Source organism: Cottoperca gobio, chromosome 1 (genome assembly GCF_900634415.1).
Source record: "Cottoperca gobio chromosome 1, fCotGob3.1, whole genome shotgun sequence".
NCBI lineage: Eukaryota > Metazoa > Chordata > Actinopteri > Perciformes > Bovichtidae > Cottoperca > Cottoperca gobio.
In genome coordinates this window covers 3707682-3724599 of record NC_041355.1, presented here as the reverse complement: position 1 = coordinate 3724599, position 16918 = coordinate 3707682, and the positions used below count along the sequence as shown (strand labels likewise).

General features: G+C 41.1%; 1 protein-coding gene across 1 annotated transcript in view; it reads right to left on the bottom strand.

Moving 5' to 3' along the window:
- The window catches only part of cntln (centlein, centrosomal protein), a 104367-nt gene that overhangs the window by 85330 nt on the left and 2119 nt on the right, over window positions 1-16918 (bottom strand). Inside the window, exons 2-9 of the mRNA XM_029429905.1 lie at window positions 13737-13825; window positions 11935-12019; window positions 9071-9223; window positions 7951-8130; window positions 6055-6188; window positions 4991-5153; window positions 4239-4409; window positions 4100-4165 (exon numbers count right to left, since the gene is read on the bottom strand). Coding sequence (XP_029285765.1) covers window positions 4100-4165; window positions 4239-4409; window positions 4991-5153; window positions 6055-6188; window positions 7951-8130; window positions 9071-9223; window positions 11935-12019; window positions 13737-13825 — 1041 coding nt within the window. The remainder of the gene's footprint in view (window positions 1-4099; window positions 4166-4238; window positions 4410-4990; window positions 5154-6054; window positions 6189-7950; window positions 8131-9070; window positions 9224-11934; window positions 12020-13736; window positions 13826-16918) is intronic.

Sequence of the window (16918 nt, the reverse complement as noted above, 5' to 3'; positions counted from 1 at the left end):
ACTTTCCGTCATATTTTAGCGAAGAACAGAAAAGTACCCGCTATCATTACTCTCTTCTGTACTGTAATGTGTACATAAACATACACAAAGGAGCCCTCCTGGCTGTCTCCGTTCTGTTTGTTAAGATGGTTTTAAAAATTAATTTCCACATTTCTTTGTAGCATTACGGCTTCATCGTTTTTTTCTCTTGATGGTTGCCATTAATGATGATGATGATCAAAAGAAACGCCTCACCTAAGCCAAACGTGACAAAATGGTGGGTGTATGTATGTGCACGTGTGTGTGTGTGTGTGTGTGTGTGTGTGTGTGTGTGTGTAACTAGCACTTTAATTATACATCTAAAAGCATTTAGATTAGAACGTAAATAACAAGACAGAAGCAGATGTTTAAAAAAACAACATCTCGACGCGCGATGGGAGATGCACCAGAAGAAAACCTCCTTGGGAAATGTTGTTGCCGTGCTTACGCTTCAGTGTTTGTAAAAACCCATATAGAAAAGGGACTCGTCTGTTAACAACAATTTGAGTATTGTGCGCTAAAGCGTAAGCGTAGAAAGGTGAATGTGCAGAAGGTGCCATAGGAAATGGGGTGGCTTGGCCATAATGAGGTCATATCTACTATCATTAGTGTATTTAATAGTGTGAACACTTGTCATAGCAGTATTAGCACAGGTGTTACTAATAATATTAATGATGGTTCTGTTCTATAGCAGGGTCCCAGGGCGACAGTGAGCCAGCACGCACATTACCAGGACCCTGAAACTGAAGCAGTTTTCATGTTAATATTTACACCTGTCCGTGAAAAGGGCCCGTTGCATTTGGAAAAAAAAAAAGTTTCGGTAAACGTTTAACGGACACGGGGGCTTCTTTCTCTTACACTCGTATGAAACTTTTTCTGGAGTGAATGAACATGCCTAATTTTCCCTTTCCAATGCTGATTAGAGAATAACCAGTGCTTTGAATGACTGCCCACACAATTAACACCTTTCCACTCATTTACTGTGGCGAAGGTTCCAGAAAGCCTGAGGTCTGCTCTGGACTCTAATGTTGGTCTTTAATCACCGCACAGCTCGAACAAAAGCCAAACACGAGACAACTATAAATACAGGATGCAGTTTGGGAGATAGTTGCAAATGATTAAACGTTCACTCTTGCTATTTTTTGTCCACTAATGAGGACTCTCTTTCCTGCCTCTAGAATCTGATGGTGACCACCCAACCTGGCAACTCCACCCACCCCCCCCCCCCCCCCCCAATATGGCAGTTTGTTGGGGGTCACCCAGGTGGTGCCTGGTGATCGTTTCCAGTCGGACATTACGGAGATATCGCACTGTTTCCAGTACAAACACACACACACACACACAGATACAATAAGTCAGTGTTGACTGAGCGATTAATTGTTTAAGTTCCAGCTTCTCCAATATGACCATTTGCTTCTTTTCTTTGTTTTAAAATGTATATTTTTCTGAGTTTGCTCTAGTAAACTGTGGCATTTTCCATCATTTCTAAGTCTTTTTATACACTAAATGGCAAAAAAATCATATATCAATATCATTAGTAAAGACCTAGTTACAAGAGTAAGAGCTGTCACGATATCAGATTTTCAATACGACATTATTGTGGCCAAAATAATTCACACTAATGATAATATTGCAATATATGTATATAGAATTTAAATAAATAATAGTAAAGCGATCAGTCAAATTCATCTTCAACTTTGTTTATTGTGCTTTTTAAAGCTCTTTTTTGGCAAAATAATTACACTCAAAATACGACTATAGGTAGGCGGAGAGAGAGAGAGAGTCTGTAACCATAACTGTATCTTCACAATATTATCACATGTGTATTATGAACATCAATAACGTCAATATCTGTATAGTGCAACACCTCTAGTGTGAGCTGAAACTACAGTTGTAAAGAAAGCCTCGTGCTGACCCTGCAGGTTAATTGATATAGGAGGTAACAGAATCCCAAACATATAGCATGACTCATATCAAGTGACAGGAAGCAGAACTGCTTGGTTACCGTAGACATTGTTCATGTTTAAGCCTTTGTTAAGTCTTGTTACGCTTCCTGCAAAGAGTTAACTTGACATAAGATAAAAGAGCACAGACAGACAATCTTGGTGCACAGCATGGAAGTATAACACACAATGGGTGTTATTCCTCTCACTCACCCTCCTCCTTTATTCCGCTCCCCCCCCAAAAACCACTGCGGGAGGGGTGTTCAAAGCAGTCGCTCTGGTCCATATTCAAATGAGCGCTGCATCTCCCCCCTGTGCTCCCGTTGCGATCAGCACTTTGATCACCTCCAATGGTAACTTCCACCAAAACATTTAAAATTAAAATCAAATCTGCCTTAACAACCTGAGCATTAGAATTTAACAGGTGTTCGGGAGGAAGTTGTTACAGAATTTGCGATTATGTGCTCGGATACACACACCTTTTCGTCAAACACGCACCTACGCAGACACATGCGTACACACAGACGCACAACCTGTCAGTGAAATTACAGAGTGGGAAACAGAAAGCCCTCCTGACTGAGTGCTATACCTTGGGATACCTTGTGTTCACTTTGATGTCAGTAGGTAAGAAAGTTAAAGAAACAAAAATCAGCCAGACAGCAGCTACATGTGTTCAGTAAACAAAAGTTCATATTAATTCTTAGCATAGGTTATTATAGACACGGTATCCTTCTAATTACGTCTCTGCCCTACAAAGAGGTCCCCCCCCCCCCCCTCCCCTCCCTCATCTTGACCTGCATGAGGAACAGGCACGGGGGTGGAGTGCATGTTCAGGGTTACATACATACACTCTCATACCGTTCAGACATGCATGTCTGCAGGCATGCACCACGCTACACTCACACAGCACTAACTGCATCTTCTCTAAACGTAGTATTAATTACTGGGGGAACACTGCAGTACTGTATTTAATTACCGACTAAATGATCCATTTATATTTCACCGCTGGTTAAATTAACAGGGTTAAGTGAGACGGGGCGATTGTAACTCACTTAACATTTGAGCTGATATCTTTTAACTTCCAGTCTGGGGGGCAGCACTGTCAGAAAATATCAACCAATCAAATTAAACAATTACAGTCTGTGGAGGCACAGAAATTACTCAACTGCTACGGAAAAATATGATCTTCCGCGGCATCGGCTGCAGAGTTGTTTTTAATCTGCAATAGGATGTAGTTTAAACTGAAGTGAAAGTCAAACTGCTGAACAGATTGAGGAACTCATTATAACAACAAGTGCAGTGCCCTACGATGTGCATGGAAACCTGTTACTGTTCTAGTCTTTGACACTGTGTGGTCCGAGAAACACCTATCACCATATCATTAAGAGTTGTCAAAGCCCACTTAAAATGTGGCTGCGGCATTAACTTTATACTAGAGTCTTTATTGCCTTGGGGGTGACAGTTCAAAAGGTAGTGAGCCAAAGCCAAACCCCTGTTGACTGACAGATGTAGAACTGTAACTGCAACATCATCTTCGAAAACATAAAGCGGGCTCCAATTAAAATCACCTCCACCTCTTATCTATCTTTGCTATCTGACGCGGGCGTGTTAAAAGGACTTCCAGGTACTTGGGTGGGAGGATAGAAAGAAGGTAGATAAAGTAAGTAAGTCAGAGAGTGCATGTGTGCCCAGGACAGCGAGCTGGAGGAGATCAGATAGCTGACATGAAAGACGCTGGTGCTTGGAGAGATAGATGGATCAAGGGTTGAACTAGAGTGATATTAAGAGAGAGAATCTCAGTTAAAGACCATCACCACAGGCCGTACTGGGGCTTGTCAGTCATTACTGTGCCTACTAATCCACCTACACAATACTGTCTCTGCACCTTAGCACAATTAGACACCAGCTCTAGACAGGTGATTGAGAGAAGTATCATAATATGATGTTTATTATGCAAGAAAACACATATATACATTATGCAGGGAATCATACACATGCATATAACTTCTGCAACTTCTGCAGCAGAGCGGGCATCATACAAAACCACTGTTTAGCCTGGAGATGCGATGCACTTGATAAACTTTAAACAGACAGAGCCTCTGTGGGGGAGATGATGAAGCGTAAGAAGGGCTGCTTACCTTAAAGTTGGTTTGTCTGCATGGTGAGTAAAGGGGTGTGTGCCGATCCTGTTGTTGTTGCTGCTGCTGTTGTATCTGTTCCTGCTGCTGCTGCTGCTTGTATCTGTTCCTGCTGCTGCTGCTGCTGTGCTGCTGCTGCTGCTTGCTGCTGTTGTATCTGTTCCTGCTGCTGCTCTTGTAGCTGGGCCTGGAGTTGCAGGATGCTTTGGTCTTTGTCAGCCAGCAGGCTGCTGAGCTTCTGGTGACTCTGACGGAGGTCGGCCTCACTAGACACGAGGGCCTGGTAGCATTGACTCAACTCCTTGTACAGCTGTCAACAAACACAAATATGCAATATAACAAAAAGGGTTGGAGAAGCAGGAGGGGAGGGGAGGTGAGGAGGCGAGGGATTGAGTCACATCAACCAGAGACGGGATGTCACACGGAGGAAGACGAGACATTTGGGTTACATGAAAACTGGCGTGTGTTTTCATATTAAGCTGCACTATTAAGGCCAAAATTATAATTTCCGATTATTTTTTGATCAATATTGAGATTGCGGTTATTTATCACGATTATTATCACCTTCATGTCTTGCTACATTCCTGTTAATGAACTAATCTTCTCTCTATCCCCCTCTCTGTGTAGTGCCGTGTATGGCACAGTGGCACAGTCATCAGACAGACGGTTGGTAGGTTGAGAACCAACACACAGTAACAGGATACGGTGAGAAAAGGCCTTTTTTTCTGGCACTCGTCAAATAATTGTAGGTTACAGCTAGCTTGGAAATAAATCACCACAGCGGGTGAGGGCTGAGTGGAGTGCAACAAAGTGGTTATAATAATGATGAGTTTGAGGTTTGGCAAGTATGTGTGTGTGTGTGTGTGTGTGTGTGTGTGTGTGTGTGTGTACCCTCTGATAGGAGGTGGTGTCAGCAGTATGTGCCTCTTCTTGGTTCCTCAGGACTCTCTGAGTGTCGAGGTTGAGTCCTTCCAGTTGCTTAATCAGATGGCTCTGCTCTGCTGCATGCTCTGTACTCTGTCTATACAGAGTCTGCACATCTGCAAACTCACAACTACACACACACACACACACACACACACACACACACACACACGTTATACAAATTCATCCTGTCCCTGTTAAAGTAAAAACATTGTTTATAAATACACATTAGAGCAGTACTGCCATTCATTTCTCAATAATACACTACAAAGTACATGTCCAGGTTTTGGGTGTAATTTAAGACACACATTTAAATCTTTTTATTAGAATAGATTTTATTAGATTTTATTATAATAAATTCTCAGATTTTATAACTAAATGTGTAAAAATGTGTTAAAAAAGAGTTTGATAGAGATTGAATTCACTTCACTGACAAATGAAATTGAAATATTAGGGTGAACCCAGCACAATTATAAGTTTGTATTTCGGAAATGAGTTTCACGTCCCATGGAGTGACCGGAAAGTGCTCCACAAACTTAAAACACATATCTTTTTTTCACCTAGCCAAAACCTAAAGAATGGTCTCGAGTCCAGATGTGACTGACATGTCAGAGTGCTTCTGGTATTAAAACAGAAAAGTAGTTAAAAAAAAAAAAGGGGTGAGATTACCACTAAGGCTCCAACGGTTCTCACAGTTTTTTTTATCATATCGACTAAAGCTTAGCCAAAGCCTGCACTGTTTCCCTTTCCTCCTTCTTTTAAAGCACATCCGCTATGCACGGCTTATCAAGTGGCTTTAGCTGAGCCAGAGTGGAAGAAAATCTGTGTCACCCCCAAGCCTCACGGCGTAGCGAGCAATATGCTAACTGCTCTACACAGTAACCCATCTGAAGTAATGCATACGTCCACACGGGACAGATGGGTTCTTCCTTTAGCTAATGAAATGACCCAAAAATATAACCGATTCCATGTGTGGTTGTTACAAGAAAACAGTCAGGTGTATCGGGCGATGCTGAAGTCGATGGGCTCACCGAAGTTGATTGAGTTGCCCCTCTTTAGCTGCCACCTCCCTCTCTTTGGAAGAAAGCTGAGCTGTTAGACTGCTACTGTGGCTCTGTGAGCTGGACAACTCCTGCCAAGCACGTTGTAGCTCCTCCTCCAACTTCTGGCATAGAAGAGTAGCAACAGTTTATTTCTATTTCAGGAGCACAGCCAACAGCATAGAATACAGCCCTATGTGTTTGCAGTGGGTTGAAGATTAGGCCGTGTAAACACAGACTAGTGAGGTCGCTTATTCTGCACTGGAATCAGAAAGGTCCCATCTGATGGAACAGATACTCTTCACTTTTTAATCCACGCAGCTGCTCACATTGCTGTCACACTTTAAGCTTGTAACGGCAACCTCAATCATCTTTTTAGGCTTCAAATCTATTTACTTCCAAATTACACATGTAACTACATTGATTGTGCATCGGGCCGGAAGCACCGTCAAAACACTTCTGAGTGCACAGCAGCAGCAGCACCCTGGCTGAACGGATTCAGTGGAGACGCAGACGTAGGACAGCAGCAGCTGCTGCTCGTGTGCTGCTCTCGCTGTGCAGCAGGTGTAGACAAGGTGTTAGTGACAGCTTTTTCTTAATAAGAAGAAACCATTAGAGCATCAAACACACAAAGGTCCTCAAACCTTGACAGATTAAATGTAATTAAAAAGCATTTCACAGGGCAAGAATCAACCATATGCAAAATTAATTAGTCTTTTAGTCAATTACAAGAGTGGACATGAAAAGATGCCACGATAGCAATCACGAGAGGACAGAATAACAAAAATAACCTCACAGTATATTATGGCAGTCATACATTTTAATGAGAATGTTTCTGTCATCAGGTACAATTGTAAGTGTTAAAATAAGTGAACATAATAAGGAGGATCACTACATTTGTATTAGCTTGAGGGCTATCGTAATGTTTCTTTCATTGTGTCCACCCCCCTGGAGGTGATCTACGCATGCACTGGATTAAATTATAAATTCCTGGACAAATCTTTGCTATGTGAAACAAATTGGCATGATGTATCCACCGCACACCCTATGATCTCCATCTCCATCCCTCAAATCAATGCATGATACAAAGAAAATGAGGAACAGGTGGAGCGTCTTTGGCTGTGATGGATGTGCATAGACTAGTTGCTGGGCTCCATCCTGTCCAAGTGTAATTACTCTGCAGCCCTGACTTATTCAAGACTTCCTGTCTGACTCCATTCGACTAGCGTAGCAATATGTTTCATAACGATTAGGCTATAAGGAAGGGGAAGAATGCGAGGCTCTTCTGCTGCTTCTATGTCCTGGTACTCTAGTATTGGCAGGCAGCTGATTTCTGTAAGGGGATGGCAAAAGGCGGCAGGTTGAATTTCAGTTGAAACTCTTCAGGACTTTGTGATTTGATAGGTTGAATGTTTATAAATCAACACTGCTGTCACTATCTAATCACTGTATTTCTCATGTCCACAGAGATGGGAAGTATTGATCGACATATTCTGTTAATTAACTGCTTGCATTTGGGGAGAATTAATGACTCATAACAACTACAAAATCTTGCGCCCACACAATGACTTCCAAAAGGTTCCTTTCAGTTGTGGTCAGCTCAACTCATTTTTTTTTTTTTTTTTCACCCCAACCAAGTAGGATCCATCTCCCCTATGTTGAATCATAATTTTTCATTCCTTTGAATATAGTCCCTGCATATTTAAATTGTGTGCTTTGCAACAGAGATCTTTTTATATTCACATGCTGAGGAGGAAAGGGTACGAGGGATCAGAGAGTTCAAGGTGTGCAGAAGAAAGGGAAAGCTGTGTGTGTGTGTGTGTGTGTGTGTGTGTGTGTGTGTGTGTGTGTGTGTGTGTGTGAATGGACTTGTCCCCGTGTTCATACCTTGACTCTGTCCTGGGCAGCATCCCTCTGGTCTCGTTGGCTGTTGGCCTGCCTCTCTTTCACCTCCAGGTCAGCTCGCAGGGCGGCCCAGCGGGAGGTTAATCCCTCTTTCTCCTCCTCTAGAGCCTTCACCACCTGCCGCTCCTCCTCCTCTTTCCTCCTACACTCCGTCTTCATTTCCTGGATAAGAGAGGTGTGTGCGTAAGGAGGAGAGTGGGGGGGGGTCATGAGGGCCAAATAAACAACGGTGACGGAAGGAGAGAACAAGAAAAAGTAGCGATTCAAACTGAGAAATTGAAGAAAAAAAGAAAGATGGAGAAGTACAAGAAGAGAAGCAACCCATGGGGTTGAGGCTGAAATGAATATGTAAACAGTGGACCGACTTTGCTGCGGGAGCCCCCTGCATGGGCCGCTGATTGGCCAAGGTCACCCCGGCTGTATGACTGGGCCCACGCGGCCAGATGTTGGCTAGTGTGGGCCGAGCCGTGCTGTGCCGAAAGAGCTGGGCTCATGCAGGTACAGGGGCCAGTGTGTCTGCTTTAATGACAGGCTCCTAATGAGAATGGTGCTTGCTGCAAGACCCATTAGACTCAACCTAGGTCTCCTTTGATGCTGTCCCCCACAATTTCTCGCCATGAGACCTCACCAAGACTGTGTAAGGATCATTCCTTTATCAATTAATCATAGCCAGGTCCCAACTAAGCATAATTAGGGCGAAGCCACACCATCACATGCACACTTTTCCTTCCCCACTGAAGCAGTCATTAAGTATTTATCTGCAAGTTAACAACCTGCTTTCCTTTCTCTCCCTCTGTCTGTCTCTCTCTAACACACACACACACACATTTCCCAGCTGTTAAGTATTCCCTGTTGTCAGTAGCAAGAAAGAGAGCTAAAAGCAAGAAAGGGTGCGATACAACGAGGGCACAAAGCGAGAGGAGAAGACGCAAAGACATAGAGATTGTGTTCAAGAGGGCTGAGCAACCCTCTTTCTCTTCTAAATGATTCAAATGCCTGTGGCTATAGCCACGGGGGACTTGTCGTGTTCATTGCCACACACACAAAAAAAAAAAGAAGAGACTTTTCGAATCTGAGGCCACAGAAAATGTGTTGCACCAACCTTAAGGTCCTGACTGTTATTGACCAGTTGTTCACGCAGAGCTGTCAGCTCCTTCTTCATTAAGGCACTCTCCTCGTCCGCTGTCGTCCTCCTCTGTACCGAGTTGTTAATCCCCTGCTGCTGCTGCTGCTGCTGCTGCTGCCATGTCACTTTCTGTGGCAGACAGAGAAAAAGACAGAGAGGGAAAGAAAGATATTTTTTAACCTCGATTGTGTTGCAACAGAAATAGGATTGCAACTAATGGTTATTTTTTATAATTGATTATTGTACCAATTAGTTTTGGAATTAATCGAAAACAATGAAAACTGCCTAAAACTTGCAATCTTTTAGGGCCCAGGGTGATGTCATTAAATGTCTTTGTGCGTCCAACCAACAATCCCAAACATATTAAGTTTACCATATTGTTAAAACAAGGAAAAGCAGCACATTCTCACATTTGAGAACCAGGAACCACCAAATGTTGCTTAAAACAATTAATCCATTATCCAAACAGTTCCCGCTTTAAACAGAAAGCTACCACACACACACACACACACACACACACACACACACACACACACACACACACACACACACACACACACACACACACACACACACACACACACACACACACACACACACACACACACACACACACTATTAAGATATAACTAGTGGGAGTCACCAAATATCATAAGATGAACAATTTATTAATTTGCAAGGTTCATCAAACCAGAGGCCAGCATATATTGTTTCATGATTTTAATGACCACCCACTCTCGATGCTGGTATGTTCGCTTCATGTTATTTGGCAGCCTCTGTGGCGTTAGTGGGAGGAGGCTGGCCTCTTAACACTGCATCAGCTGGGGTTTGGCATTGGCTGGTAATCCACAGCCTTCTGTGGGTACACCCTCCTCTCAAGTAACACTGTGCTCTGGGATGCAATTAATTGCCATGTTGAGGGAAATCGCTCAGATATATCCAGATAGTGGATTTAGCGTTCCTCGCTATTCCTAGCTCGCCGTGCTAAGAACAGAGGGGCTTTAATAGAGATTTATACTGGAGAGCAGAAAATAAATTCAAACGTTGATAATGAGGTAGGCAAGAACAATTTGAACCCCAGTAGTACTCAATTGATAGAGGAGGGGAAAAAAGGGGGGGGGGGGGGGGTTCCGCCAAGTTAAGAGGTCTAGGACAGAAAGATTAGCATTTGAAAATTCCCAGTGCAGTTTAAAAAATGAAAGCTAATTATGTTACAAAACTGGAAAGGAGTAGCGAGGGAAAGTATAGAAAGAGGTGGAAGGGAAAAAATAAACATCATCAAAGTTGGAAAGTGGAGATATTAAGAGGAGTGGAAGATCCTGTGTGGACTCAGTGGACCGTCACATATTTTCAAACTTAAGTCAATGAATGAATCACTAAATTATAACAACTCTTAGTGCAGGAGGTTTGTTCACAAATGTGACACGCTGGAGGATGCTAAAGTTAAAAATGTGAAGATACTTACAACTAGCTGCGGCAAGTTATCTTCCTGCCCACCATTAATAATAATAATAATAATAATAATAATAATAACAGATACATTAACGCAGATAAATTAAATGTTCTGTTTATATAAACCTTGTTAAAAATCAAGCAGAATTCACTAAGATGTAATAATATTTAGCATTTTCTTTTACTGGATTCTCTGAAATATAAAAAAAGTTAAATATTTAATTTTTAAAGTGGCATTCACAGTAACAAAAACACAATTAATTTACTTGTGCATAATATAATAACAGGCTGTTCTTATAGATACACACTTTACTTTTGGCCCTGAATGTTATTGATATAGCCAGTGGCTTAAAACTTGGTGGTTTATGAATTAAAAGCGAAATTAAAGCAACTACGAAACAATAGTTACAGTAGAAATATTGCCATTGTAAAATATTCATTACTGACATTGCATCTTATGTTCTTCTTATCTTGTGAATAATTATGTACAGCGAGTTTGTGCTCTTATATGATATGATATATACATCTCATGTAAAGTTTGAGAAATATTACAATGAAATAAAGTTTGGCGTAATCCCATATCTTGTGCTCCTATGAGTTGATACTAAAGCTACTGTATCGACTGCATCAGTTAAGCTGAGGAGGGAAAACACTGGCATGCTGATGACTCCATTACAGCCAGTCTCATTAAGGAATGAACACGATTCTGGATGAGGGACGCTAATGAAGGAGACTGACAGATGCTTCAGCGAAGGGATGATGATTTGGAGTAAATGACATTAGTGATGTCATTATCGTCAGCCATTATATCATCAGGAAATATTACTCAAAAAAGGGTGGTGCTAAAGAAATCAGGTAAGAGAGAGAGAGAGAGTTTAAAGTGGTTATTATTGTTTATACACACACACACACACACACACACACACACACACACACACACACACACACACATGTATTTCCGCTTCATTGGACAGTTAAGCAACCTAAGAATAAATACTTAGTTCATAAACACAGAAAAGGCAAAGGAAAAAGATATATAAACGATATAAACCAAGAAAAGACATTAAAGAAATGCTTGTAATTAAAATGTCAGATAAGCAATCTGATAAGTAGAAGTTCAGTAGTTCAGTCTGGAGATGAATGTGGCTGTGAGAAGTGAATGAGAAATACCCTCCGTTTGGACTTTTGGCCAAGGTGTTGAGGAGGGCCTTTAACTTCCAGCTGCTCCAATGGAGCTGATCATTGACCCTCAGCAGATTTGTGGATTTATTTTTATATGGTGAGTCAAAAGCAGATTTAGTTTATGAATATAATCAGTTTTTAGAGATTCGTTAACAGACACTCGCTCAACACAGAAAGTTCCAGCCTGTCACACCAAAGCACTGTACCTGCTCCAGCTCCTGTATCTTGTAGTCTTTGGACTGAAGGATCTCCAACACTTTCCTGTCCTTGATCTCAGCTTTGTGCTTCTCACTAAAGGAAAGAGAAAAGAAAAACAAATAGGCGTGTGACCACAGTGATCTACAATGGGGTGACTTGAGGAGGCAATAAGGGCGGCAACGTATATACTCACAAATCAACAACACCATGCCTATAATTAAAAACTATTTACTGTAATTATTCCATAACTTTGAATCGGTGGCTGTACAGTAGAGCGAGGGAGACATGGATTCTGTAAATCCTGCACTTTGTAACGCTCTTGTAAAATGTCAATGTCCTGTAATCAATTTCTAATTCTTGGTGCACCTGCTGTACTTAATAAAGAAGATCCCCCGGATAAATAAGCAATTATTGTTCTTTTTAGTCTTTTGGTGTAATGTTTAGAAAACTAAAAGTATTATCTATGATGTGAATAAAAAGGAAAATCAGTTATAAAATGTGAGCTACTGTACTATCCTGCTTCTGCACCAGACTCTGAAGTTTTCTCTCTCTCTAGCCCCCTCTCTTATCATAATGAACTTTAAGGGAGACAAAAACAAGGCATCAATGTGGGACCTGTTTGTTTCAACTGCTTCAGGCCACCAGGGGCCACCCATTCCCTCCACTCATCACTTGCTCCTTCTACACCTCCCATCCGTGAGGCCTTTTCTCTCGTCTCTTTGCCTCTTCTGATCAGCCCTCTCCCCTGGCAGACACTGGAATGAGTATCTGGTGTCCCTGGAGGAGCTGGAACGCAGGCCGGCCTAGCTACATCTCCTTGTATATTGGGCTGTGTTCACCATGTCCTGAGCATCCAACCAATCACTCTACAAGATCCTCACAGGAAGGGGAGGGGAGGCTGAATGGCAGTTCCCAGTGGGCACCGGCGCTTGACTGGAGTCGACACAATTACCATGTCAATATCCTCCTGCGCATCAGGTGATACAATACACACACACTCTCTGGGTGCATGTTCCCCCACGAGTCTCGGAGGACCAACATACTTTGATGGGTTTCCTATGGGGCTGTAAAGGAACTGAAGAGGGTGTGGAGAAGGAATGAGAGGCACAGTTACTGAGGAACTCTCTGCACGCTGTTGCACTGTGTTTTACCCCTATTAACGGTCTACTAACAACTGACAGACCTCAAAATGTACATGATATGCACCCCTGATGGGGAAAATAGCTATCCTCAAAAGGAAAGAGTGAGTAAAACAAACAAGGTCCAAGTATTGAATAAAGCATAAAATATGTAAGTGGAAAGAAAACACCAGCCGTGTCCAAGCCTCAGTGAAACCAGCATCAAAGATGATTTAAAGTCAAATATTTGTTTTCTTATCACTAAAATATATATCATTTATCAAACTGTGCATCAACTGGGAGACGGCCAGAGCCTCTGTTCTTTTCTCAAAGTTCCCATGCCACTGTGTTTGGTTGTAGCTTAGCCACCCTGCAAAAGAGGTCATATTCAATCTCACAATTTATCCGATAAAGACAAGTATTTGGCAGGAGTGTTTCAACTGTCCAGAATGGGTGCAGCGGAGGAGGAGTGTTTTCATTAAAAGGGTTTCCATGGCTGAACTGCTAGACCGGGGATAAGAAGGCTTAAATCAGCATCTGCACTAGATTTGGTCGTAACCCCAGTAGAATGGCCAAGGTGCCTTAAACACTCCTTGAACGACTTTCACATATATTTCTCTTCACTTGTGAGATAAAGGAATGTTCAGCTATTGAGCCTCTCAGGTAGCAATTTGAAAGATAAATCTACTCACCGCTCAACCACCAAACTGACAGCCTGGGTCAAGTCTGGATTTGCCACTTGCAGGCGTTTCCATAGGGACCACACAAACTCCTTGTCTGCCTGTGAAAATAAAGAATTCAAGCGAGTCAACAGCTGTTATTCTTAATTGAGATAAATTGCTTTTGATACATTTGTCTCAAAATGCAAATAGGCCGACAGGAAAGCCGCAGCACATCTCTGCTTTTTCCTCACTGGAAAAAAATAAAATAAAAAATAGGATGCACGATGACATTAGCATACGACAGAAGGGGATAGTCAATCAATAATTTAAATATCTTGTACAAAATAGTTTTTGATCTGCCCTCTCTAATCATGAGCCTCTCTTAACAAGAATTTTCATCGCTGAGATGTGACCTTCGACTCAAGGGGAGGCAGCATTGACACTTGTCATTATGCACTATTTATGACTTGGGAGAGCTGGGAATCCAAATCAAAACACAGCAGTGGAGCTTGCTTTTTCTTTATTAATCAATTGCGCTGCGGATATGTTTTCCACTACAGCGCCAAAGCAACTGGCCCCGAAGAAACTCAAAACTGATGACAGAGAGAGTCATCTTCAAGTGGAAAAACCCAGCCAGCCCCTGACACATTTCCAATTCAAATAGTCTCGCTGGTTTTTAAAAAAAAAAACATTTTTAAGCTACATTACATTTAATGAGGGACATCTAAAAACTACACTTTCTGACATTAAAAGACAGAATTATACCAAATCGACTTAATATAAAATTATCTGATAAATTATGTTCACATCATCATAAGATAAAAGTCATCCCTCCCACTGGAATCTACTGGTCTCCAATTAGTACATGAATCTTAACCCCCTTTTCAAAAGTGTCTAATCAATTATTTACTAAAATGGCAGAAGCAGACCTTGATAAGACCATGAGCTGAACACATAAGTGGAAGGACTGTAGATCTCTGTCTCTGTATGTAGCTGTGTGTTTGTGTGTGTGTGTGTGTGTATACAGACTGGGAGCAGGGTGAAGTGGGAGAGATCTCAACAAATCAGCCCTGCAATGCTATGCGGCTAACGATGAAATTAAATAAGCAGTGTAGTCGACTTGAAATAGGTGGTCTCACTCTGCTTGGCCTTTGGCTGCCATTAGCCGTTCCTCAGACAAGTGCTCAGTCAGGACCCTCATCAAGATCCCTCCTCGGCCATGTGTGTACTTAAAGATGCATTGAATGTGCGTTTGATGGTGGCTGAATTATTCATTTTGAATCTAGACATTGAAACACCATGGGCTAAACATACCAATGAAAGCATCTGGAATTCAGCCACATATTAATACAATTAGCATGGTCTAGTAGGAACATTTGCCGGTCGACAGATGAGACTCTTTGTAGTTAATGGCTGTCCTGAAGTACATCTTGCCAGAGACTTAAGACATCAGTGGTATTCAAATGCCACTATTTAAATGGTACACTGCACAACTAAAGGTTCCTATTAGATAGACAGAATCACTGATGTTCCACTCTGGACAAGACCACAGAGGATGACTTTCCATGTTTGATGGAGGGTAGCAGGAACTGTCTGAGGTTTATCACTGCTGAACGAGAAGTATTGTAATGTAGTGCTTTGTAATACATTTTAAAATGTAAAGGTGATCATATTTGCTTGTCAAAATGTGTGTAGGGAAAAGGCCTACTCAGTGCAATTAATACATACGTGATAAACAGCAGTTGTGCTTTTTTGTGGGTTGTTAGGTGAGCAAGAAAACCTAATTATAAAATTCCTTAGAACTCTAGCAACACCTTAGAAAACATTTAACAAGAAAAATGAATTTCCAACAAAATTATATTTTAAAACGTAATAAAAAGGTGCATGTAATAGTTTACTTTTTTGGGTCTAGAGCATTTAAGCTGTCAGTTTTGATACTCAGTTTAGTGAATTGGAAGCAAATTAATGAAGTTTTTTGGTTTATAGAATTACGTGGGGGCATGTATGGATCGGCGCCGTTATACACGTTTGTAGGGATACGTTGTGTCTGAAGGTCTCAAACTTCTTATTCTTAGTAAACTTTAAAGTTAACTTCAAAAGTCAAACTTTATATCACAGGATAAATAAGATAACAGGCACACATGTAGTTACAGCCAACAGCACCACAACAAATGTTCCTGCCCCATGTGTCAGGTGATATCTATAGTCTAATAAAAACTAAAATGTAACACATCATCTGCTGAACCCCACAGCTGTCTACTTACCTGTGTAGCAAGGTACTGTGAATATGCAAAGTGAGAGATGCTGGGCTAAGTTCACTCATGTTATTAGGCACCACCTGGTGGTGAGTATGCAAGGACATCCTCCCTCAAACACTGACTCTCAAAATGAAGATGAAAGGTTCTCAAATATGCTCATGAGCTATTTCTGTTGCTATGTGGTTGTATTTATAGAAAAAACAGAAAAATGTGGAGGTCAATTTATTCAAATGTACTTTGGAAGCAGGTCAGGTCATATACAGACTTACAGACAACTAAACAATTAAAATATGTTTGATGCAATTTACTTAAAACAACTAATCTTTAATAAATAAATTACTCTGTGGTAATAGATATGCTTTTCAATTTCAACTGTTAACCTCTAGTCATAAACCTAAACCCTATAACCATGAGTTTATGAGTTAAACTTAAGGGAGGGCAATGTACTTTCCAGCAGGCATTGTGATCTCCCCAGAAATACTTTTATGTTTAATGATGTCATACCATGATACATTATGTATGTATCTTAGGTGAATCATAAGTCTTTTGTCTGTTCAAAAATAAATATATAATAGTAATTAAGATGAGAAATGGTTGGGAATTGAATAAAGTGGATAGTCATTGTCTGGTAGAAATGACGAAGAGAAAAAAGAAAAGCTGTACTGTGACGCAAGAGATGCTGGCAACTGTAAGATGTGCATGTAGTCAGAGAAAAGAAGAAAGAAATGTTTGTGGTTATGACTGCAGAAGAATCTTTTTTTTTTTTTTACAGTGGTAAGCGTAAAATATTTGACTTATTGCTTCATCAGGTTAATGAAAATCTCAAAAATGAGTTCATGTACTAAGAGACAAATGATACAATAGTGTGTACATGACTGGGCATTTGCTGATTAAAAAGACTGCATTGATTTAAATCAATACATTTCACTATTTTAGAGCAATTTTATGTTATCA